Here is a 24,338-nt window from a genome sequence, read left to right on the forward strand (position 1 = left end):
CTTGAGTCAGGTATAGCTGGGCGTATTGGCTACTTATGGAACATAACTCTGGGGCGACACAACGCGAATGGCGCACGAATGCCACTTGGTATTCAGCTGCTCCTGCTGATGGCTCTTCAGTAGCCATCGACAGGGCCATTGAACGCCGCACTCTCGGTATGGACCGCCCTGACGTCAGGACTGGAGGGGGGGGGGGGGCTCGGCCGGATATCGGAACGACAGTCTGGCGGGCGGCGGCGGATCGGGCTGACTGAGAGCCAGTGTAAGAATAGCAGCAGCCCGTCCCCGGCCGAGGCTGCTGATCGGTGTTCAACAATCAACGGCGGCACAGGGAGAGGGGTAGAGCTAGAGAGGGAGGGAGGGAGGGAGGGAGGGAGGGAGAAAGAGATAGAGAGAGTTAGAGGGAGGGAGGGAGGATGAAAGAGAGAGGGAGGGATGGAGGTAGCGAGGGGAGGAAGGAAAAGAAAGATAGGATTGGAGAAAGGGAGGATTCCGGTTCTGTTAGAAGTAGAACTATTTCATTTTAACTTCAACCATATATATTTCGTGCAGTACTTCACACATTACGGACAGATTCGATAGAACATACGTTTCGGATATGTTTCGATCGAATCTGTGTGTATTTGCCTGTTAGATTTGAGACAGACTTGGATGGCAGTAATGCTGGCGGTGGCCCACGAAATAACACCATTTCATCGGCACCCATTAATGTCAATAGTGCTATTGGCAGCCTTCATCCAGTATGCAGTTCTTGAAGAATTTGTTCATACATATTACATGGTTGCATTTCGTTAGCCTGAAATTAGACCATGTCTGAGGAAAATTAAAACTATTTTGCAGTTCACCAATGTCCTGTCATTGGTGACCTGTCACAATCTCCCTCTCAATGAGATGATTTTTGTGAAATAAATGCCAATGGTACTTACCATTAGAACTGTGACGGTAGGTTGGCCGTAGATGCATTAGTACAAAGGTGAAATGTACCAATCTGGTCCGAGTGATCTGTTGTATCACGTCACATCACCCCGAGTGCTTAATGGTTGACGCAAAAGTTTTCAGGCACTTTTTAATACAGTTTTTTTCACGCACACTTTTAATGCTATTGAGCTCTATGCCAATTAGCTGACTTCTGGAATTCACTGATTGGCTTTAAATTCAGAAAAAAAATATGATCCGTTAATAAGAGCAATCGGATAAGCAATCTACCTATTACAAAACTTCATCGAAGGACATGGCTCATGGTATATGCGACCTTAGGCCGAGTGAGGGGGCGTGCCTCAGGCGAGTTCGGGCTATCCGCGGTCATTATTTAGTGATACGCGACATCGGCTAACCTTTAGGATATGGGACACCGGCGACATCCGTATGCTCGCAGTGGTGCACCAGCCTTTTTTTCGCCATTTTCTGGCTCAATTAGGGGATAACTGTCGTGTAGGCCATTATCGGACCCAGCAGGAGCCGCAGCAAATGCCATGTATAACAAATACAACAGTGAATTAGCATTAACATTGTTTTTGCCATGGCCATTGTCCACGTTACATATTGCACTTCGCATCTTCGTGATCGGATCACTTGATAAGCCAGCGCATTTTCAACAATACATATGCAAGGGAAATCCTTGTATAGGGTGATAATGATAAAATGTGTGGTAGGAGCAATGTGAGCGATGCTTTTTCATTTGCTGGACATTAATTAACTGTGACCAATGTAGTCAGATGCCACACAGTTACACACTGTTATATGTACTGCACCAAGCGATACTGGCTGGTTCCGGTGTGGGAGCGCCCTGCTGAGCGCCAACCCTGCAGTGGTGAGGCAGGGGCCACGGTAGGACATCTGAGGGTCCCAGGACTGCCGGGACCGAGCCAGAGCTGCCGTCAGCGTCAGAGGGCCGAGTCAGGTCGGCTCTGCTCTGAGCTCCAGCTAACCACACCAGCGCGGCTATCCGGCGTGGTGCTGTGCTAGCGCTGTCGACTCTCATCTCCCGACCCGGCGGCTCGCTGGAGAGGGACCGTCTGACAGTGGGCAGTCTCCGGCGTGTCTGGGACGTCCCACCGACCCACAGCGGGTCACGGGCGTCACGGCGCCGTCTAAGAGTGGAGGAGGGCTCCGCCAGGCCGGCCGGCTCAGCCACCTACAGGTGGCCGCCGGCCCGGCCCGGCCCGGACCGGGGGCACGGCCGGCCCGCATGCTCCAGTCGGCGCCGATCGACACAAGGTGAAACGGGCGGCGCGCGGCGCCCAAGGCCGGCTCCGGCAGCGCCGAGCTGGATCGATGGGAGCGGCGACAGCGCGCCGGCCGAGTGGGGATTCTGCTGTCCGACCGGGGGTCTCTGCTGTCCGACCGGGTCTCTACTGTCTGAGCGGGGATTCTACTGCCCGACCGGGTCTCTACTGTCCGACCGGGGGTCTCTGCTGTCTGACAGAGGGTCTCTGCTGTCCGAGCGGGGGTCTAACTCAACGCTACACTGTCTAAAAGTGGGACTCCACTTTTCAGCCGCCGGACTCCACCACCCAACGTGATCTCATGCTTCCAAATTGGCTTTAAAATATTCTGTCTGACCGGGGCTCCATCCACGCTTTGACTAAGCGACTTTATCTCTCCGTGATACCCAGCGCATGCACATTGACCTCTGGCTGCAGTGACTCTGAGCGCGAGGGGTCCAGGCTGCTGCCCGCGGTCCCTCTGGGCTGTTGTCCCCCCTCCCCCCGAGCGCTTCCCTCAATCCCTTCCAGCGCTGTCGGCGGTTCCTCAGAGTGTTGCGCCCACCCCCCCCCCCCCCCAGATCTGCTGTCCGCGGTCCATCCGACCTGCTGTCCACAGTCACTCCGCGGGCTGCTGCCGCGGTCACTCCGACCTGCTGTCGGCGGTTCCTCCGACCTGCACTGTCCGCGGTCACTCCGCGGGCGGCTGCCTCCGCGCCGCGCCGACCGACCGGATGGCCACCGATATGAGAGGGATCCCCGGGACTTCGGATGACCGGCTCGACCACGGCGGGGACGGAAATGAATCACTGAGTGCAAGCTGAGGCGGCTCGAAATGTCAAACTCTCCTCGCTCAACTACTTAAGATATCCCAAACATTTGCCAAACAGTTAATGGTAAATGCAGCAGATTACCATTTCTTTCCAACCAAATCTTCAAACATGTTCACCTGCCCCATACGACCTAGACGTGAATTGCGATCCTCCCCCCATTAGCTCGCTGTCGTTGAAGAGTGAGGTCCAAAAGAAAAGTCTCCCCAAAAATAAGTCGACTGTTTGACTCAAAGTTAACTCACCTACCATTCACGAACTTTTTTTCACCGCGGGGCTTGAGCCTGCGCCCCAGATCCCAGACAATTGCTATAGAAGAAAAAGTTGGCCAGCTTGGTTGATTGAAGCTGGATTTCTGTAGCTTTTCGAAGCTTCACCCTTCACAACCCGGGGCGACCCACTGACTGGACGATAAGTACAGCACTAATCAGTCTCGTTAGCTGCAGCGTATAAGTCACTTGCACGATATCTAACCGCATCACAAACAAGTGTGACACTGCCGGAACTTTCCCCCGAACCCGACATGACGCCCGCCGGATGATAACGGCGTCGCGTATCGAGAGTGTCCGGCGGTGGCTGTCTTCGTCACCGTGCCACAGTGAGCAATCTCATCATGGCTGTCGAAAAAAAAAACCTACACTGACTGAACCAACCACTGCGGGACACTAGCCCATTCAACTACAGTCAGTCTAGTCCGATTATTTTGTCCCTTGATATCCTCTAAGCTATTTATCTCTCTTTCGCCGTACATCTTTTTGAAGTAACAGTCTTCTTTGTTCAACGGTTTCATCCTTTAAACGTTCACTTGCTGTTGGCGGAACTTTATCACACTAGTGACGTGACCTGTCGACCCTTCAAGTAACTTGCGAAGGCTTCGAAATAATGCCTGGTGATGAGGCATATAACTTTTCTCTGAAAATCAAAAGCTTCTTTACTTTACAACGAGCCCTACACTTTGATCTATCAAAAACATCTTTCTTTACCTTTTTGCATTATGAATTGAAAAAGGACCAAATAGCTCTTCAATTTCTTGGTAATGACAAGAAAGTAATAATATATCACAAGAAAGTAATTCTTAACCCTCGCCGGCCGAGGGGGCGGGGGGCATTTGCCGCCCCCCCCATAGGTTTTTTCGCGATAGCTCCGAACACGCTGGCGATAGAGAGCTGAAACTTGGCATACCTGACCTTTGATTCAAGCCGGATCTTTTGACACCAACCGCATTTTTGGGTCAGGTCAGGTCACTGACCTATGACGTCATAAGTGAACCTCTGCACGGTCTTCAGATGTCGCAACTTTGCAACGCCCTCACTGCCAGAGGAGATGTCGCAGGGCAATGAAACTTGCAGGATCTAGTATCCATTATGAGTCTCAAAACTTGTATATCTCGGATTTTTCCTTAAGGTCATATGAGGTCAGGTCATTTTCGTGACCTCACCATTTTAAGTCAATGGGGAAAAATGAAAACTGCTATTCTGGCGCCGGGAACGATCTCCAACTATCTCAAGCACACAGAATCGTGATTTGATGCACTCCTTGCAAGGTTAGATGCGTCACTTTTGTAATGTTGACCTTGCGTGACGTCATTTATGACGTCATCAAGGTCATATTAGTTTTTCGTCAATAACTCTTGAGCAAATTGAGCTAGCGAGTCGGGAAAGCCATCAATGGACTCAGGAAGACCTTCCGAATCGAATGATATGCGACATGACCTCTTTCGATTAACTTCGTGACCTGGGGGGTGCTGACCTGACCTTGACCTGAGGTCAAAACCCCAAGTTGACCTGACCCGGACAAAAAGTATATCATTCGACGCGCCTGAGCGAGGCGAACACGATGCTGCCAAAATCGCTGCTCTGCGGCCGTATTTTGCGAAGCTATTCACCAAAAACTGAACCGTACCTTGGGGCACTTGACCTGACCTCAGGGGTCACCGGTTGACCTAGGACCTTATGACTAATTGATATGCTTGCTTTTTTGCGTGCTGACAATGGAAGCGTAATTTAATGTTTTTTTTGCTTGTCGCATTTGAATTGATAAAAAATGTAATCGGTTGGTGGAAGGCAGCTTACAGAAATTACAGGCTGAATGTCACATGTCCGTGTGCACGTACGTCGTACATGCATGTTGAGTTTCTATAAATTGTTTGCGGATGTCCACAGAGATCGTTAGAAGTGCTGCCCTTTAGCGTAAGGCGGTCGACTACTACCGTATGCACCACTTTCCGCTGCGGCAGGAAGGCCGTTGGGGCGCCCTGCGGTGCTCGTCCATTGATCCCGCCGCCTGGACAATAAGGCCGTAATGCTCCCCAGTCAGCCACAGGTATGACTTCCTGTAAACCAGCTACCAGCGCCCCCACAATGGGCCGTAAATTACCCCTCCCCGCTGCAGTCCTCAGCACTTGGCGGCATCGTCACACATGTGGTCTTTGATAACATTTTTGAAACAATGTAAATATGCATTATCTTGCTTTGACAGACATCTGAAGTCGTATTATGCTTGCAAACTTCCAACTGAATTAAACTTATAGCGGTAATAAAGGGAAACTGGGCTGTTATCATGTCAATACCGTCAATTTTGTATGTAAGTGCGGGGATCCGCAGTTGCTACTGAACAGGAACCCCAACTCTACCCGTCTGCCTTGTCCAGTACACCAACTGTGTGCAATGATAGGAACTGCGGGTCCAACAATAGGTAGCAATTAAGGGTTTCTGTGCGTGGGTTCTGACAGTTGATTGTGTTTTCCTGTAAATGTGCTGAAACAATTCCCTGAGGATTGCTGCACAGTAGCAACTGCGGATCCCCGTATATGTGATTGTGCCGTGCCCATTATACAAGGCTTTTTGCGAGTAAGCTCCGTTCTCCAATAAGCCCGTCCTTCAGTAGCACTAGCATTACCGATCGCCACCATATGCCATCGATCTGCCTCTGGCCAGTGGTCCCTCAGTCCCGGCACGCTGTCTGTTCGAACTGGGGATGTGTCGTCTCCTATTGGCCATTGTGCCCATTATGCTCCACTATCCCAGCCTGATGTGTCGGCTGCGGGTCAGACTGTGACCGGAGCGTCCCACCAGCGCTGCGCTGCGGTCGGGGCGGAGGCACCGGACGGCTGGGTACCGGCCGGCTGCGCGGCCAGGTATCCGACTGCTCTATCTTGGGCGCCGGCGGCGGCGCTCTATTGATTGGGGCCGGCCGGCCGGCTGGACGAGCGGCGGCCATGTTCCCCGCGCGGCGGACCGGCGCCGTGAGTTGGGGTGTCTACAGGTGGAATGCTGCTCCAAAAGCTGACGTGGTCTGAATCTGCACACTACCTGTTGTGGGGATGTGCGCATTTATTGATGTGACCAGTCGATGTAGTTCAGTGCGGCTCAGTGGTGTTGTGGCGATACTAGCTAAGTGGTGCCCGGGACCTGCCATACAACATTCTCGAGAGCAATGAACTGTGCGCACAGAGTCAGCGGGAGGTCGAGGAGGGCAAAACGTCTCTAGATTGGTACTGAATGAGCACTAATGGGTGTTTTTGTTATCAAATAAAAGAAAACTTGTGCTTTTTAGGATGCAACCCAAAATTATTTTTAGCGAAATGTTATGTCTGTTACACACGTGTATTTTGTCCGTTTGGCATGTTTACGCTGCGTATGCGGACGGGCGATAGCGCCAAGGCCATATACAGGGAAAGCGCCATGGAAAATGAAGAACGGCAGCCTTACTAGAAAATGAAGAAAATGAATTCCTTATTCCCATGTACCATGTGTGCTTGCATGGCGTCGATGACTGCGGAGTGTGGAAATGGTGACTCATGTGATGATGTATAGGGGTAAGCGTGACCTGGGATACTGTCATGAATTAAATGAGTATTTGACAAAGGTAAGGAGGAAGTGTCTTTACAGAAATTGTCATGTTTTGGTTATTACATAGCACACACGAAGCACGAAGTCACCACAAACACGAAGTCATGTAACGCTCGCAGCAAACGGGCCAGCTTATATTCTAATGTCGCGCATGTCTTTTAGAGTCTGAATGAAACGCGCCGTGAATATTTTTACTGTACCTAAAACGGCTGGAAGACAGCGAGCTGGAAGGGAGGCAAGCAGCCCCGGCGCGATGGCTGACAGCGCAGCACACTTCGAATCCTGACTCGAATTTGACTGCAAGTGAGACTGAGTCACTGACTGACCCACGGTCAGAGTGGAGGCACGACACCAGGGCCTCGTTTCATAAAACTCTGCCGTAACTCACACCTTTCCGTATTTCACACCCTTTCAAACTACGGAGCGTAAATTAAGCCGTTTCACAAAGCCAAAACTGGAATTGTTTACACCTCCGTAACTAAGCACATTTGCGTAGTTACCGTAATTTATCAAGTGTCCTACAAATTACAATTTCATGTCAAGTTTTATTTTTTTACGAGAAATTATAAAACAATTATGTTGAATTTAAATCATAAAAATTATTTGTGAAAAAACAAAATTGATATTGATGACCAGCCTTTACCAGTATAGCGCCTTTTGGGGCGACTAACGGAGCGAGCGAGGGGGTGAGTCTTGCACGTGCGAAATTTCGAGGGGGTGCCTCCAACTGACTTGTGCACGGCACCCTACTGACCGGTTTCTAGCAATGTGCCAAATTTGAGCACAATCGGCCCAGCCGTTCTCGAGATCTGGGAGCGGCACCCTGCACGTGCGCACGTGCAAAATGGGTCCCAACTGACTTGTGCACGGCACCCTACTAACTGGTCCCTAACTGTGTACCAAATTTGAGCGCCATCGGTCCAGCCGTTCTCGAGATCTGGAAACGACCCCTGCACGTGCGCACGTGCAGCAGCACCCCAACTCTGGCACATGGATATGCAGTGCCTAGTGGGTGCCTACCTACATGCCAACTTTCAGCGCAATCGGCCGAGTAGTTACCGAGATATTGCAACAATTACAAAAGTGACACCTCTTCGTTTTGCACGTGGCACGTGCATAAGGGGTCACCCACATGCATCGGGAATAGTCCAATACTTGGTAGAAGGAATGAAGCTACCCTACAAAAATTACCGCATGTAAATCGGTCAAGTGGTTGCTGAGATATAAGCCTCGCAAAAGCGTCCGCACGGCCGGCCGGCCGGCCGGCCGGCCGCTCATACTCAGAAATTTCCGTTATTCTACGTAAAGACTCCGCTCGCTTCGCTCGCTCCGTAATTAAATCAATATATTGAAAACAGCAGAAAGCCAGCTAAGCAGAAGTGCCTAACTACGAAAGTGGCGCGGCGCGGCGAATAAACAAAATTCTGATAGTGGCCACAAAAAGCGACTGGTACAGAAGATTTGCAGTTTCTTTTTCTCATTTCGGCTGTTCTTTCTTCCTCACCGGGCTCAACATTATAAAATGTATCAAAAATTAGCTTCGAATCTTCACATTAATTCAAATTCACGCAACATTTTTGTGCGTAGTTTACACCACTGATATCAAGAGCTTGATAAAATATTTGGCGTTAATTACGTCGTTTTATGAAACCCAAATGGCATCAATTGGTCCGGAATCGAGCATTTGCCGTAAATGAAGCTCCGTAATTTCGATGGCGTGAATTACTCCGGTCTCCGGCTTTATGAAACCGAATTGGCATCAAATACGCCAAATCTGGCATAATTGACGGAACGCCGTAAGTAATTCCTTTTATGAAACGAGGCCCAGGCGACGGGATACCGACACTATTTATGATTTACTGACAGTGTCATTTTTAGATTCTGGCTTGTGTCGTCATGTCCGATTTCAAAGGAAGCGAGGTAGCAAAGCAAAAATACGATGATCTTCACCACGCAATACCAGTCATTTGAGTTGTAAGCATGCATTACGAATTACATAATAATGTATATAAGTATCATAGCACTTACCGTTGAAACATCGTTCGGAGTCCTCACATAGGTCTTCAATTAAACAACCTGAAACAGCAGAGAGCAGAAGGTTAATACCCACGACACCGCAGTGACACCATATGGTGTTAGAAGACTGCAGATACCGAAACACAGGACCTAACGGGATAACCTGAATCCATCTAAATGTGACTTTTTAGTAAATATATGTAACACCGATGAGGAAAGTGCGGCAATGCTGCCAGCTCTATTGCCAATGCTGCAGAATGATCTCTGCATGTGTGATGCAGTTTCTGTTAGCTTAACTACCAGCCAGCCATACAGGCAATTCATTGGGAAGATGAGCACTGTGTGATGGCCCACGGGCAATGTTTGCCGGGGATCCACAGCGCGGACGCCCGGCTCAATCACAAGTTTCACGAGTCAGTGGCTGCGCCTGCCGGCACACCGTGTGTGGAGGGCGGACAGCGCGCCAGTCAGGCAGGTAGGTAGGCTGTGCCGCAGCACACAGATGGTCGGCGGAACAGAGCACCCGCCGGCCGCCGCCGCCTGGCTTTGCAGCAAAGGAATGAAACCTTTTGTGTCCTAACACAGCGCATAGATCGCATTAGCTGGCAGTCTGCCCAGAGGTCCTCTCTCTCTCTCTCTCTCTCTCTCTCTCTCTCTCTCTCTCTCTCTCTCTCTCTCTCTCTCTCTCTCTCTCTCTCTCTCTCTCTCTCTCTCTCTCTCTCTCTCTCTCTCTCTCTCTCTCTCTCTCTCTCTCTCTCTCTCTCTCTCTCTCTCCCTCTCCCTCTCCCTCTCCCTCTCCCTCTCCCTTTCCCTCTCCCTCTCTCTCCCTCTCCCTCCCTCTCTCCCTCACTCACTTTTCCTCTCTCACACTTCCCTCTCTCTCCTCTCCATCTCCCTCTCCTCTTTCCCTCTGGTTCTCTACCCCAGCCTATCTGTTGACGAACGAGTGGTCGGGTCCCACAAATGACCATATCGGTCCCCATTAGTGCCCGCGGTCGACGACACGCCCCTTTCCAGACACGCAGACATCGCAGAAGGACAGCGTTGCAGTGCTGACGACATCGCAGCGCCGGCAGCGGCTCTGTCGCAATGCTACCGGTAGCTTTCCCAGGCAACCTCACCGGGAAGCTGTACTAGGTAGCTTTACCGGTACTTTACTGGGAAGCTTTACCGGGCAGCTTTACTGAGAAACCTTATCGGACAACTTTACTGATAAATCTTATCGGACAACTTTACCTGTCGGCTTTGCTGGGCAGTTTTACCGGTTGTCTTAAATGGTCAGCATTATTAGACAGCTAAGCTTGGCAGCTTTACCACCTAACCGTACCGGAAAGTTTTCCTGGGAAAACTTTATCGGGCAGCTTTACTGAGAAGCTTTGCCGGGCCGGGCAGCCTCACTGAGCCTTGTCTAACCGGGTAGCTTTACTGAAAATATTTACCAAACAGTTTTACTGGGCAGTTCTACCAATAGCTGTGAAGTGTGGATACCGTTCTTGTCGGGCAAGGACTCGGGAGAGGCAGGTCTATATGGTGGGCCGGCAGGTCTGTATGATGGGCTGGCAGGTCTGTATGATGGGCCGGCAGGTCTGTATGATGGGCCGGCAGGTCTGTATGGTGGGCCGGCAGGTCTGTATGATGGGCCGGCAGGTGTGTATGGTGGGCCGGCAGGTGTGTATGGTGGGCCGGCAGGTGTGTATGGTGGGCCGGCACTCGGCAGGTCTGTGTGATGGGCCGGCAGGTCTGTATGGTGGGCCGGCAGGTCTGTATGGTGGGCTGGCAGGTCTGTATGATGGGCCGGCAGGTCTGTATGATGGACCGGCAGGTCTGTATGATGGGCCGTTAGGTCTCTGTAGGGGGACAGGCAGGTCTGCATGTCTGCATGATGGACCAGTAGGTCTATATGGTGGGCTGGCAGGTCTATATGGTGGGCAGGCAGGTCTATATGGTGGGCCGGTAGGTGCCGGCACTCGGCAGGTCTATGTGATGGGTCCCGCCGGGGTGACCTGTGTGTGACCCAGCGGTCGGGGGCTGTGCGCTGTGTCCAGTGGGGGCGGGCTGACCGGGAGGGGTCGGCTGTCTGGGAGATGTCGGTCGTCGGTAGGGGTCGGCTGTCCTACAGGGTTCGGCCGCCCGTGGCCGTGGTCGGCTGTCCGGGAGGCTCAGCCCCCGCATCACCCACGGCCGGCCCACAGCGGTATTTTCGCCGCCGACTGACTGCGCTTGACGTCAGACGCCCATCGATCGCGCGCCATCGGCGCTGATATACCGGCGGCGCCGCGCCGCGCTCCGGCTCGTTTCCGGCGCGCCGCTGCGCCGCATCTGCCGCGGGTGGCAATCAGCGGCGCGGCAGCTGTTGGGCCGGGCAGCCGAGACGGCGCGCGACCGACGCGACCCTCCCGGCCGCCACCCGGCGCGGCCGCGTGCCGCCTAGTCAAGCACAGAGCAGCGGCGGTCCTCCTGCACTGCCCGAGGAGGGAGGCCCCGCGCCTCTCCTACGGCGCGGTCCGCCGGCGGTCCTCGGAGGGTGGCCCTGCGCGCCCTCCCACCGTCTCCAGGGACAGGCCCTCACGCCCCTCACGATGGTCCTTGGAGGACGACCCCTCGAGACGTGCAGGAACCGACGTGGGAGCATATGGGTAAATGGGTAGAGACCAGACGCATGGGCAGGATGGATAGTACTCGACTGATAATGGGGATAAGAGCCAAGAGGTACTCACAATAGGGAAGACGCGCTGAGTGGTGGAATGTCGGGTTATGACGTCAGCATAGTGGGGAAAGATAATATATGCATCGTTGGGCAAGGCTGGTAAGAAGGGAGTGGATAGATCAAACCATCTATGTATGTGCGATGGACTGCACGATAATCAACGGCGTCGCCGTAGCTACCAGTAGATCAGTGTCGTGGATTTCGGACTAACATGACCTAATAAGTGACATTACAGCTAGGGGAAGGTGGGGTAAGACGGCCACCGCACACTGGGCCGATCGCCAGGTCTAGCACGACATGGGTAAAAAAATCGAACTTTGTGGATGTGCAATGAAACCTATACCAATTTGTTCAAAAATGATCATACTACATTGCTGTGGTCTTTGTTTGCCAACACAATTGCTATTTCGTGGCGAAAACTCAGCTTAAACACGAACTTCGGAATCGTTTGGACCGAACTCGTCCCCCGCACTCTTCGACAACGTATCTTTGATCTACGAAAACAATCACAATTTGAGGAGGAATTTCACATTTATATACATCAAACGATAGCTCCGGGTCTGCAGAACACACATAACGACATGAAAATGGCGAACTCTTACTTGGTTATGATGTATTGGCACCGCAAAGATTTAAAGACGAAAATATAATTTCACATAATTGATGTCACACACAAATAGACTTTTAAAAAAAAGTACCGCGGAGTACCGCTTCGAAAATCTCGCTACATGTCAATGATTCATTGCACTACAAGATCCAACAGTCATTTTTTGCGACTTTTTGCGACTTTGGATGTAGCAGCCAAACATCAACCCGCGCCGGACCGGTGCTCGGCGTCAAATGCGCCGGGCCGGGAGATGTTGATTGAACACTCCCCTTCTAACTCGGCTCTTGGGCCACATCGACACGTAGTAAGTGGCATTCGAAAGAGCGCCCGAAATTCCAGATGGAGTAATTAGTCATTTCTAGGTCAGGTCAAAGGTAACGTCACCAGAGGTCATCAAAGGTAAAATGTTGCATATATCAGCATTTCTCGAAAACCGGCCCTTACCTCAGGGACCAATAGAGCTACATCGTCGCGGAAAAGTGCATTCAATTGCTCTTTTAGCGGTCTTTCTGAAATAAGCCCTACATTTGGCTTAACCCTCGCCCCTAGTGGTGTTTTTCCAGCCGCGAACGTATAGAAGGGGTCCGTTGGACCCCCCCCCCCCGCCGTTTCGCCCCTGATCGAGCTAGAGCTTCGCGGAAAAGACGAGCGTGTTGCACGTGACAAGAGGAAGCTGATGATACCCAATTGTAAGGTCCTAGGTCATCGGTTGACCTTCCAGGTCAGGTCAATGATCCAAAAGTCGGGAAAATCGGGACCTGTTAGAACGTCGTAAAGGGTGGCTGCTATGGTTTTTTTGGGTGCTGATCACGAATATAATGTTATTTACGATCATAGATGATGTCTTCATAAATTTAGGCCAGGTCGGGTCAGGTCAGGTCAACCAGTAAGGGTTTTGCCGGGTATTTGCAGTAGGTGGCAACCGCCTCTGACAGCTTTGTAACATGTTACGAAGGCACCAAAGCTACATAGTAAATGTTCAAATGGTTGCTAGATTCGAATTCAGCTCCAAAAACTAGCCTAGAAACATGTAAAACTCGAAAAAGTGAACCAAGGTCATTAAAGGTCAATAACCTTACCTGTCCTTCTGGAAACCTTGACACCCACCCTAATGCATGGGAGCAACATAATATCCCATGTTTAAACGCTTTAAACCAAGAAAAGACTGCAAACCCGCGGCTAATGCGAGCCGACATACGCTGAATCGCGATTCCGGTCAAACATGGTCTCGAAAGAAGGTCACAGGTCAAAGATCATTAAGGTCAGGGTCATGAAATTTTCAGGTTAACTGTAAAAGTAGTTATCGCGAGGGTACTGAAAGTTTCGTTGCGATCGGCCGCTTTTTACGTGAATTACTCGCGAAAAACCAAGGGTTCCGTTCGAAGATTCAGGCCCCGTCGCGCTAGAATGGCATATCAGCCCACTGTGCACCGGGGCAAAATAGACCACCAGCCTTCCCGGCTGAACCGCTGCTGTAGTCTGCTGCTTTATGTTTGTAACATATACTCACTACCTTTGCTTTCCTTCGTATGTACCAATGGCCGCCCTGGGCTCTTTGGTCCAGGACGCATGGATTTTGAGCCATTGAGACTGAATGATGCTGCTCTTCGTCGCACTGCTCTACATAATGTTAGAGGCCTAAGGATGACTCAATTTGGCGCCTTCTTTGCATGATTAATTTTTTTTCTTAGTACTTTGCTGTGAAGAACAATTTTAAAGTCACACTTAGGAACGCACAAGGTTTCGCAATGTTGGGCTATTCAACACATACATCATGATAATGACAGAATTAAGATTGGGGGCCAGACGGACCACTGTGGTTCATATTAACCTGTGATGATCCATTTTATCCCGCAGCTGAAAAATTATGCTAAAACATTGACATGCGTTTTTTAGTTAGCTATTTTTTCTGGGAAGAAATCTTTGGTTGAATGTGAGCCATGCTGTAAGTGCTCAGCTGGCATGCATTAATGCCAAACGACAAGCAACACAGTGTCCTAGCTTTTAGATGCACTTCCACCACATTTGGAACAAAGGCTTATTCTATTATTTTACCATTCCAATTGCTTCTACATACAATATTACAGAGCAGGACATAAATGGAAAACAGGCACTGCTGGGTGGTCCGTCTTACCCCGCGTGTTTTCTTGTCGATGATTTTGACATGCCACCCTTTAAAAGCAAGCACCACCTATATTTATTTAACCCAAAATTCAGTCTCAGCATATCTCAAAAGAGGAAGGATAAAGCAGTCAAAAGACTATCAACAATATAAGAGGTTCAAGAGCACTGAGCAGTGTAGCAAGATATGCGACCTCAAACCTTAGCTGGTCCCTCTTACTCCACGTGCCCCTATAGCTTTGAAGCCTTGATTGATAAGATACTTTACATGCGATTGTCAGATAAGATATGAGAAAATTGAACATAAATATATGTTGAAGTTTAAGCAGATCCACTTACGGGTATGTGCTTACTTATTTGAGATATCCACGAAAACCCGTAAGGGAACTTAGGACAAACTTCCTAGGCCGCAGAGGTGAAGTTTGCGCCTAAACGAGAATTTCCCGGTATTTGGGATAAAGCGGGAGCCAAAGTTAAAAGCGTACTGCCATAGCCGAGCCCGATGCTTGCCACTCATTGCCCTTAACCCGCGCCCTGGTGGGGTCTGTTTATAACGCGACCTGGTGGGGGGGGGGCTATTTTTTGCCCCCCCTCGTATCTCCGAAACTACTGGACGGATCCGCAAAATTCAAACGGCGTTCGAAAGGCCTGTCAAATTTGTCGAGGAAAATCAAATTTCATTGACCTCGGGGTCACCGATGACGTCACAGGTCAGGTCAAAGATGAAATGTTTCACCGTTCACGGGTCTTCTAGGGAATGCGCTATAACACCGAGGAAAACGCATTTTGTCGAGAATCAGCGATAGGGCGTCAGTTGCCTAGTAGATATATTACTATTAGAGGTCACTGACAATACCAGGTCAGGTCACAGGTCAGGTCACCAAGGGTCACAGGTCAGGTCACATGAGCCCAACTTTACTAAGGTTGTGTGATGCATGTTTTATGGCCAATTTTTCATTTCCAACTCAATGGTATTGGTTATAAGACTATCAGGTACGGCTTAGGTCACTTTCTGGTGAAGTTCAGGTCAAGGTCAGGTCAAGGTCAGGCCAAAAAAGGTCAAATTTTCAAGTTGATAGTTTTGCATAAAATGGGTATTGACTCGATGCAGCTCATCACGGGGAGTCTAATGGTGGTCTTTGTTTTGCGCTACGGGGTCTAGAATTGCTAAAAATTGAGTTTGAAAATTTGACGTCATCAATTTTGAACAGTTTTTTCGCTATAACTTCGCCAAAAAAAGAGTTATCGATCTCAAATTTGGTATGTGGATGGAAGGCGGTAAGGACTATCACATATATTCCGGTTTTTGCGAAATTCAAAAAACTTTTTGGATTTTTCGATTATTATATGCAAAAAAATTATTTTTTGATTTTTGGGGGTCAAAATCCAAAATTTTCAAAAATCCGAGATAGCAGTTTTGTAGCCCTGTTGATTCTACAGCTTTTATGTCTTTATCATTTTTCTGTATTTGCAAAGCTATAGGCCTGACAGCTCTTCCCGCGAAACCCTTTTTTGGGTCGAAAACGGCAGAACATGACGTCACTCTGACGTCATTTCCGGCCAACCTATCATAGCTTTTGGAAAATTTTTTGGTCACAATGTGTAAAATTGATGTCCGGGAGGGTACTGAAAGTTTGGTGACGATCGGCGCAGCGGTTCTGGAGATATATCAAAAAGTCTGGAGGGGGGGCAAAAAATAGCCCCCCCACCAGGGCGCGGGTTAACTAGTGGTTCCCAACAGCCACAGGCCCGTTCCCAAAAGAGTATCCAACTCGCGCCGAGAAGCTCCGGAATGCCTGGAGCGCTTCTCATCATCGGGAGTCAGAGCTCGGGGCTCAACAACCGAACGACTTTTGGACCAACTCGTGCACGCTGGCATGCTGCCCTGCCTGCTCTATGAATGCTTTCCTGAGTATATTAGATGTCTCCCTATGGCTGTTGCTGAGCCCGCCGGCCATTCATGATGGCGACAGTTCTGTTGTTCTTGATTCAACAGTAATCGTACGAGTGACCCCATGGTTCATTAAAATCTCACCCCTCTCTGCCCTCTGAATTATGGGCGGGAATAGGGATAGTTTTTATGGATTCTATGCGATTTTATGCATTCTCGCCGGCCGAAGGATGTGGGCGGCGAGTCCCCCCCCCCTGACGCGTTTCTTGCGATTGCTAAGAACGTGATGGGGATGGAGAGCTTGGTACAACCGACTTTTGATTCAAGCTGAATTGCGTGACACTGACACCAATCGCATTTTAAGGTCGGGTCAGGTTACTGACTTATGATGTCGTACGCAAACCTTTGCACAGTCCTAAGCTGTCGGACATCACAACGCCCCCAGCGCCAGATGATCTTTCGCAGGGAGATGAAACTCACAGAGCTTAGTAAACTTATAAGGCCTCGCAATCCGTATATCTGGGATTTTTTTTTTTCCAAAGGTTTACCTGAGGTCAGATCGGCCATGTGATCTGATCGGCTTTTATAGGTCAATTGGGAAAGTACGGAAACTGTTATTTTTGCACCATAAATTATCTAAAACTGCCTCAATCACAGTTGCATTGTTGTTTTTGCGTGTTGTCATAAACGACGTATATACGGTCATCTGAGTTTTCCGTCAATAACCCCGATCCAATTAAGCTGGCGATTCGAAAAAAACTGCAGCCACTAGTCGCTGGACCCAGGACGACCTATGGAAAAGAATGTTAGCTGATGTGACCTCCTTCGACCAGCTTTGTTAAGCGAGTGGCCTTATCCTGACCAACGACCCAAACCTGAGGTTAGCACCTACGTTTATCTCGCCCAAACAATCATTCGACGCCCCTGAACATGACAAACATGATGGTGCTAAAGTCACGGCCCTGTGACTATTTTTGGAGAATATTTTCACCAAAAACCGAACCCTATCTTTGGGCACTTCCTGAGCCTTGCAAAGTACTTGGGAATGCAAGAAGCTCATCTTTAAAGACAGAAATTGAGATAATGGCAATTGGTTAGTTTTGATCAGAGATGATGTCTTTAAGCATTTAGACCAGGTCGGGTCAGGTCAGGTCAGATCAACCGGTAGGGGTCGTGACGGGTATTCGTAATACGTGTCAACCGCCTCTGACAGCTTCGTAACATGTTACGAAGGCACCAAAACTTCTTCGTAAATGTTCAAATGGTTGCTAAATTCGAAATCAGCGCCAAAGACTAGTCTAGAAACATGTAAAACTCGAAAAAGTGAACCGAGGTCACCCGAGGTCACCAAAGGTCAATGACCTGACCTGACCTTCAGGTGACCTTGACACCCACTCAAATGCATGGGAGCAACATCAAATCACATGTTTGAACGTTTGAAACCACGAAAAGCTTGCAAACGCGCGGCTAATGCGAGCCGACATACGCCGAATCGCGATTCCGGCCAAACATAGTCTCGGAAAAGAGGTCACAGGTCAAAGGTCATTTGGGTCAGGGTCATGAAATTTAAGGGTAGGTGTAAAATTGATCAATGCGAGGGTACTGAAAGTTTCGTCGTGATCGGCCGCTTTTTACGCGAGTTATTCGCGAAAAACCTTAGGGGGGGTTGCATCAACCCCCCCCCCCTGTGCCGGCGAGGGTTATGCTGACTAAAACTGGCTTTTTTAGAGCAATTTTGTAAACTCAGTGATGCTGCTAGAACGCTTGCTTATTGAGCTCCAATTATTCTTCAGCGTTGTGAAAGTTTGTATCATATAGTACATTTTTGCAGCTAGTTTTTTTTTTGCGCATGGCAATGAATAGTTTTTATGCCTATATACAGTAGAATCCGCTTAATAAATCCTCGGATCCAGCCGCTTATTGTGGCCGCTTGAGCTGTTCACGGATTTTCCCCATAGATACCCATAGTTTAGGCATAAATCCGCTTAATAAATTCACGCACTTTGCTGAATAAAGCCACTTGGGAGTTTCGAAGTCCGTAGTGACGTCTCCCCACTAGAAATGTGGCATCCAATTCGCTCCCAAAGAACCGCTCTGGAGCAGCGGTCTGCAGCAATCGGAGCTCTAAAAGTAGCAGTTCAGGGCTAAAAGAGCGCAATCAACATGCACCTCAAAGAAATGTTCCCGGCAAAGCACGCACGCTCGGCTGTAGGCGTGACTGGGAGTGATCGTGGATGGATATGTTAACTTAATTGGTGTGATAGCTGAGCAGTGTGCGCTGGTCACTTTCCGGTGCATTTCTACGGTCGAAGTTTGAGGGGATGTCAAACCCTGAAACGCACGCCTTTATAGATTATGCTGCATTACGAAAGTCAAATTATTGGAGGTCCGAACCTCCACGACCCCACCGGTGGCGGAGCCCCTGGTCACTTTTAAATTGGAATTAGTAATTGGCAATGCGGGAATGCCAGCCTATACGCTTGTATTGCGGGGGAACGGAACGTGCAGTTGCAATACATGCTTTTTGAATGAAAATAACTGACTCCGGTTAATGTAGCCACCGCTCAATAAATCCAAATCACCTTGCCACCAAGGTGGATTTACAAAGCGATTTCCACTGTATTCACATTTAAGGCATCGTGATTCATGTACAGCCCTCTGCAAACTGCGTGGTAGGTATTCTTTTTTCGATAAAACCGAGAATAACGCGAATACTTTGCTATCGGTCACTCGGAAATCGTAACAGGAAGACGCGCGAGACTCCGCACCTGAGATTGGCATTATCATCGTATTCATTTTCTATCCAGTTTGGCAACAAAACCCAAAAGTTTATATTCGCCCCCAAAACAAACTTGCATTTTGTTGCCACACAAGGCGTATACTTTGTTTAGTGATAGATCCAATCGAAGGGGTGGAGCATGGCGCAACTCAACAACTGTTTAACCATATTGCAATGAGTTCCGACCGACTGATAACATAGCCTTTGAGTTATTATCGGTTTTGTCCAAAAAAGAATACCCCGGACCACGCAGTCTGCTCACTGCTGAGGGCTGTACTACATCTCTGAAACGTTTTGGAGAGTGTTGGTAAATGCTTTGTTTGTAGGTACTTAGGTGATAGGTCTATAACATTACCAGATTTGCTGATGATTTGTTCTCATCTAACAGCTGCAGAAGAATAAAACACATGCAAAAATCAATTTAAATTTGATTTATAAATACTTGAGTTAATTTGAATAATAAATGACAAATGATAACTTCAATAAATTCAAATAAAAATGTAAGTGCATGAGTTTCTTAGTATGCCTTTTAAGTCCTTTATTGTCTTCGAATAGTATCATTGGCCCGGAAATATGTACACACAATTCGTCAGCAACTTAGGAGAATACATAGGTCATGCTACTGCTCCCTTCTGATACAGACAAGGAACAAAGTGGAGGAAAGACAGCATGTTTTTTTCCAAAAGGAGACAGCGTCATTACAGTGACGAGCCCATTTTCCCTTTGTACATAGAAGGCGCTGAGTAGGGAGCAGAGCGTTTCAACGAGGAGAACAATGACGTTCCAAATCGAACCATATGGAGTGAAATTGGGCGCGCCCGGCTGCGCGCGGGGCCGCTCCCGGCTGGCCGGACGGCGACACGGGTTCGGTCGGACCGTGTGCCGGGCCCGCTGAGTGGTCCCAGCTCTGATGGAACCATTACCTGCTGACAGGTACTGTGCCGCTCAGCCGGCAGGGCCGCGGCGGACCGGTGGTGATGCGGCGCGGCCCTGCCGCCACAGGCGCTCCCGGCCAGCCGCGGTCAGCAGCGGACTCACCGATAAAGTGGAGGGCGGCGGCCGGCGGCGGCGGCGGCGCGGCCAGCAGGCCGGCCAGCAGCAGCAGGGTGGTGCGGCCGCGGCTCATGGCGGCACCGGGCCGGCATGTTCGTCAGGGCATGACTCGCGGCTGCCGAGTGGAGCCGGCGGCGGCGCGCGCGCCGCGCCAGCCCGGCCGCCCGGATGCGCTGACGTCACGCGGATCAATTGGAGGCAGCCATCGATTCTGCGGCCGCGACTTGTTGCACGCGCCGGCCGGCCGCCTGGAGTCGCCAGGTGTCGGACTGACTGGGCCATCTTATGTACTGTATACTCAGACTCACTATGTAATGTGTCCTAGTGACGTAATCACGAAGCAGTCATGAGTCACCCTAGAAGAGGGAAATGTTTTTAAAGGAAATAGTTCACTTTTAACATGGGGTTTTGAAATGGAATAGCAGTTTCGTAGCTTGAGGTGAGACTAGCACAAATCAGAAGTTTTTACGGCCCAACGATCACCTTACACGAAGACATTCCATTTCTCGTCCCGAAAAAGTGCCTTGCTGAGGAATGCCGCCACGTTATCGTCGGCCAATCAGCATGCTGCTTACAGCCAGTGTGTTTGTACTACGCAATATGATTGGTCAACGCGTAACAATGCTTCCGCGTCCAACAATATTTTACATAGAGCATAGTTCTTCCTATATTGAAATATAAAAATAATATTTTTCAAAGGTTTGATTTTCTTTCCTAATCATTTTGAGCATAAAAATCATAAATCCATTGCAAAAAGCTAATTTCGGGAAGTGAACTATTCCCTTTAACCCTCGCCCATGTAGGGGGGGGGGGGGTTGGTGCAACCCCCCCCCCTGAGGTTTTTCTTAGCTACACGCCGAACCGTTTCAGATAGCCTGCTCAAATTTTCAGGACCCTATGGGGCATCCTTTGCGCAACTTTTGTTTTTTTTTTTGTCAAGGTCATGCCAGGTCACGGAGTTATGACGTCATAAAGGGAACAACCTCCGGCCAGATTTGCTCTAAATTGGAGATTGCTTCACATTGGTATAAATGCCGACTGACCTGACACACTGATGGATTGTTTTAGAATCATAACTGGCTGATTTGACATTGGCACAATGTTCGTTGACCTTTTCAAGGTTACTAAAGGTCAAGGTCAGTTCAGTGACCTCGGTTGACCTGTAATGACTTCTTGCACTTGTATGCCTTTTCGGAGTATTTTGATGCCCTGCATTCGAATTTGCTATCCATTTCAGGCATCGTCGGTTGTTTCTTGTAGTTCATTTTGGGTCAGGGTCAGGTCAGTGACGTCACACGCCTGACGTGACCCAATGCACAAATGACCTTGCAGACTTCCGATGCTCCCAACGCATCATTTTTAGAGTTATGACATCGAAATACACACCAAACGATAGAGAATTGATCAAGGATCACGATAGTGAAGGTTTCAAGTCGATATCTCTTACCGTTTTGCCGCAATCGGCGCGGAAATCTGAAAAAGTTAGATTTTTCCGAAAATTTGACCTTTGACCGGTCATACGTAGGTCAAATATTGACCTAGGACCAAAAAATATACCACCAATCGCGAGATCTCGTTGAGAGCAATCCGTTGGTCTTTTCCGCTAAGCTCTACGACGCTCCGTTTTCAAACGCCAGGGGGGGGTCGCACCAACCCCCCCCTGCATGGGCGAAGGTGGCAAAACACCGTTTACGGGCGAGGGTTAATAGCATGACATGTGCTTCCATGTGTATCTAAATAAATGATTGCGTAATTGATTCCCATCCTTCTGCCCAACTCCATCTGTGACATGGCAACTTGAAATAAGAAAGCAGTATTTAAAATGAACGGAAATTAGCTTCGTAAACTTTCATGATTAATTAAGCCTCAGATCGCTTAGTGTAAAAAGAAAGATTTTAGTGTTAATGATACTCATATCTAAGCAGCGAAAATAAGCGTCATCGGAAATATTGACACCTGTCGCATGAGAGACTACCAGTTGCCGAATCAGCCAAACAGTGGTCATCTGCTAACCTCTGAATTGATAAGTAGTTAGATTCGAGGTTCACATTTCGCTAAAAGAACTGTCAAGTTAGGTACATGCTTCGGTTATTTCTTATTTCGGTTATTTTGAACTAACCAATAAGGTTTCAGAGCTTTTTTAAATCTAGATATCTTTATGTTCTGATATCTGTAGGGCTGTAGGCACTATAGGCAGGAATCTTATAAGAACGTCTTTATGAGCACATTTTAGAATTGAGATTTATCAGGCTGTCAATTGTTACAAATACGATGGTCAATTCTGTTCTGCCTGTATGTATTCTATTCGGCAATGTGATACAGAACATCCCAGAGAGGATCACCAGAGCGGCTCCAGGCTCCCCACCATTTGGTGACGGCTGAAGGATGCACCCAGACCCAGAGTCAGGTAAGCTCACTCTTATTATCACATAAATTGTTAAAGCACGTGAAAATTGTTACAGCACGTGAATAAAGCAAGTGTGGAAATGAAAGCAAAATAACGTATTTTCATAACACGAAACCCTTTTTGTGGAGTGTAACCGAATGCACGTTTCACAGGCAAACACAGTACACAACACATGCATATTACAAATCCTCAAGCACACCTTTATTGTGCGGGTCCGTATCAAAGCGTCCAAAACCGCAGCACCCAAAGTACGCAACATCCAAAACCGCAGCGTCCTAAGTACGCAACGTCCAAAATACGTCCAAAATCGGGTTTATAGGGGCATTCACAAAGTCCAAAACCGAAACATCCAAAACCGCAACGTCCAAAAACGTATCATCCAAAAAACGCAACATCCAATTGGACGCTTTGATACGGACCCAACCTAACCTACTGATTTTTGCCTATCCCTAACCCAACCTAACCTAACCTAACCTAACCTAACCTACTGATCTTTGCCTACCGGGGATAAGGAAACCTAGCCTAACCTAACCTAACCTAACCTAACCTAACCCAACCCAACCCAACCTAACCTAACCTAACCTAACCTAACCTAACCTAACCTAACCTAACCTACTGATTTATGCCTACCGGGGATAAGGAAACCTAACCTAACCTAACCTAGCCTAACCTAACCTAACGTAACGGTTTTGGATGTTGCGTACTTTGGATGTTGCGTACTTTGGATGATGCGTCCTTGGATGTTGCGTTTTTTGGATGATACGTTTTGGATGTTGCGGTTTTGGATGTTTCGGTTTTGGACGTTGTGAATGCTCCCTATAGGTATACCCGATTTTAGACGTATTTTGGACGTTGCGTACTTTGGACGCTGCGGTTTTGGATGTTGCGTACCTTGGATGCTGCGGTTTTGGACGCTTTGATGGTCCCCCTTATTGTGCACAGTCCACATGCCGCATGTACAGTATACACATATAGACGAAGGCTTTGTCTATAATGAAATTGAAGACTGCTGCGCATATGCGGGAAAAAGCACAGCCTGTAATATGGACGTTGGAAGCAGTTTTCAGTCTCGTTTCGGAAGGCCAGCAGCCTGCTTTCGTCATTGTTGTCGCCTTTCCCTCCCTTCCGCTTAGCATGACAATGCATGCATTAGAGGCGAGATACAAGATACACATACCAAATGCTCTCATACCATGCCGAAATGATAGGATGCTGCTACCCGTCGCTGTGACTGGATTCGATCTCGTTTTTCCCCACATCGAGTGCGGAGACGTACATCGGGTTCTCCGTCAGCTCGTCGGCCATCTGGAGCCGCTCTGCGGTGGCCGGCGGCACCGGCGGCGGCACGCTCTCAGCGACAGAGCCGGACCCGCCCGCAGCCGTGGGCCCGCCGTCACTGCTCGGCGGGGTAGGTGCGCGGCCCTCACCACCAGCCACCAGGTCTGCAGTCGCTGAGGCTGGGGAGGCGCCATCGGCCGGACTGCAGGGAATCTCCGCGTAGCCAGCCGCGTCCCCAGTCCTTAGTATGGCAGTAGGGGCGCAGTCGGCCAGGCCGGGAATCTCCGCGTAGTCTCCGGAGTTTGCCGCCATGACTTTGGTCGCTGGGACTGCGGAAGTAACTTCAGCTGGCCTCAAGATCTCGGCGTAGTCCTCGCACGTAGTCACTTTGTATTCAGCAAGTGTGACTGGAACTGCGTAGTCGGTCGAACCAGGAATCTGGGCCCAGTGTCCGAAGTTTGTCGCTGCGTCCTCTCTCGCCGAGATCGGAGAGGCGTAGTCGGCTGGCGGGGGGATCTCGGCGTAGTCTCCGTCTACGGGTGGAGCTGCCCGCAGAGGTTCGGCGTAGTCGCACACCTCGGGTGGATGGAGGGT

At 49.3% G+C, this 24,338-nt stretch overlaps 1 protein-coding gene across 1 annotated transcript in view; it reads right to left on the reverse strand.

The window, feature by feature from the left end:
* LOC122364678 (receptor-type tyrosine-protein phosphatase N2-like) overlaps positions 1-20,183 on the reverse strand; it is a 69,516-nt gene extending 49,333 nt beyond the window's left edge. Inside the window, exons 1-2 of the mRNA XM_043335289.1 lie at positions 20,045-20,183; positions 8,914-8,961 (exon numbers count right to left, since the gene is read on the reverse strand). Of these exons, the coding sequence (XP_043191224.1) occupies positions 8,914-8,961; positions 20,045-20,132 (136 nt within the window). The 5' untranslated portion in view covers positions 20,133-20,183. The remainder of the gene's footprint in view (positions 1-8,913; positions 8,962-20,044) is intronic.
* Between the last annotated feature and the right edge of the window lie 4,155 nt (positions 20,184-24,338).

The sequence above is a fragment of the Amphibalanus amphitrite genome, unplaced genomic scaffold (genome assembly GCF_019059575.1).
Source record: "Amphibalanus amphitrite isolate SeventyFive unplaced genomic scaffold, NRLGWU_Aamphi_draft 000691F_arrow, whole genome shotgun sequence".
Lineage (NCBI taxonomy): Eukaryota > Metazoa > Arthropoda > Thecostraca > Balanomorpha > Balanidae > Amphibalanus > Amphibalanus amphitrite.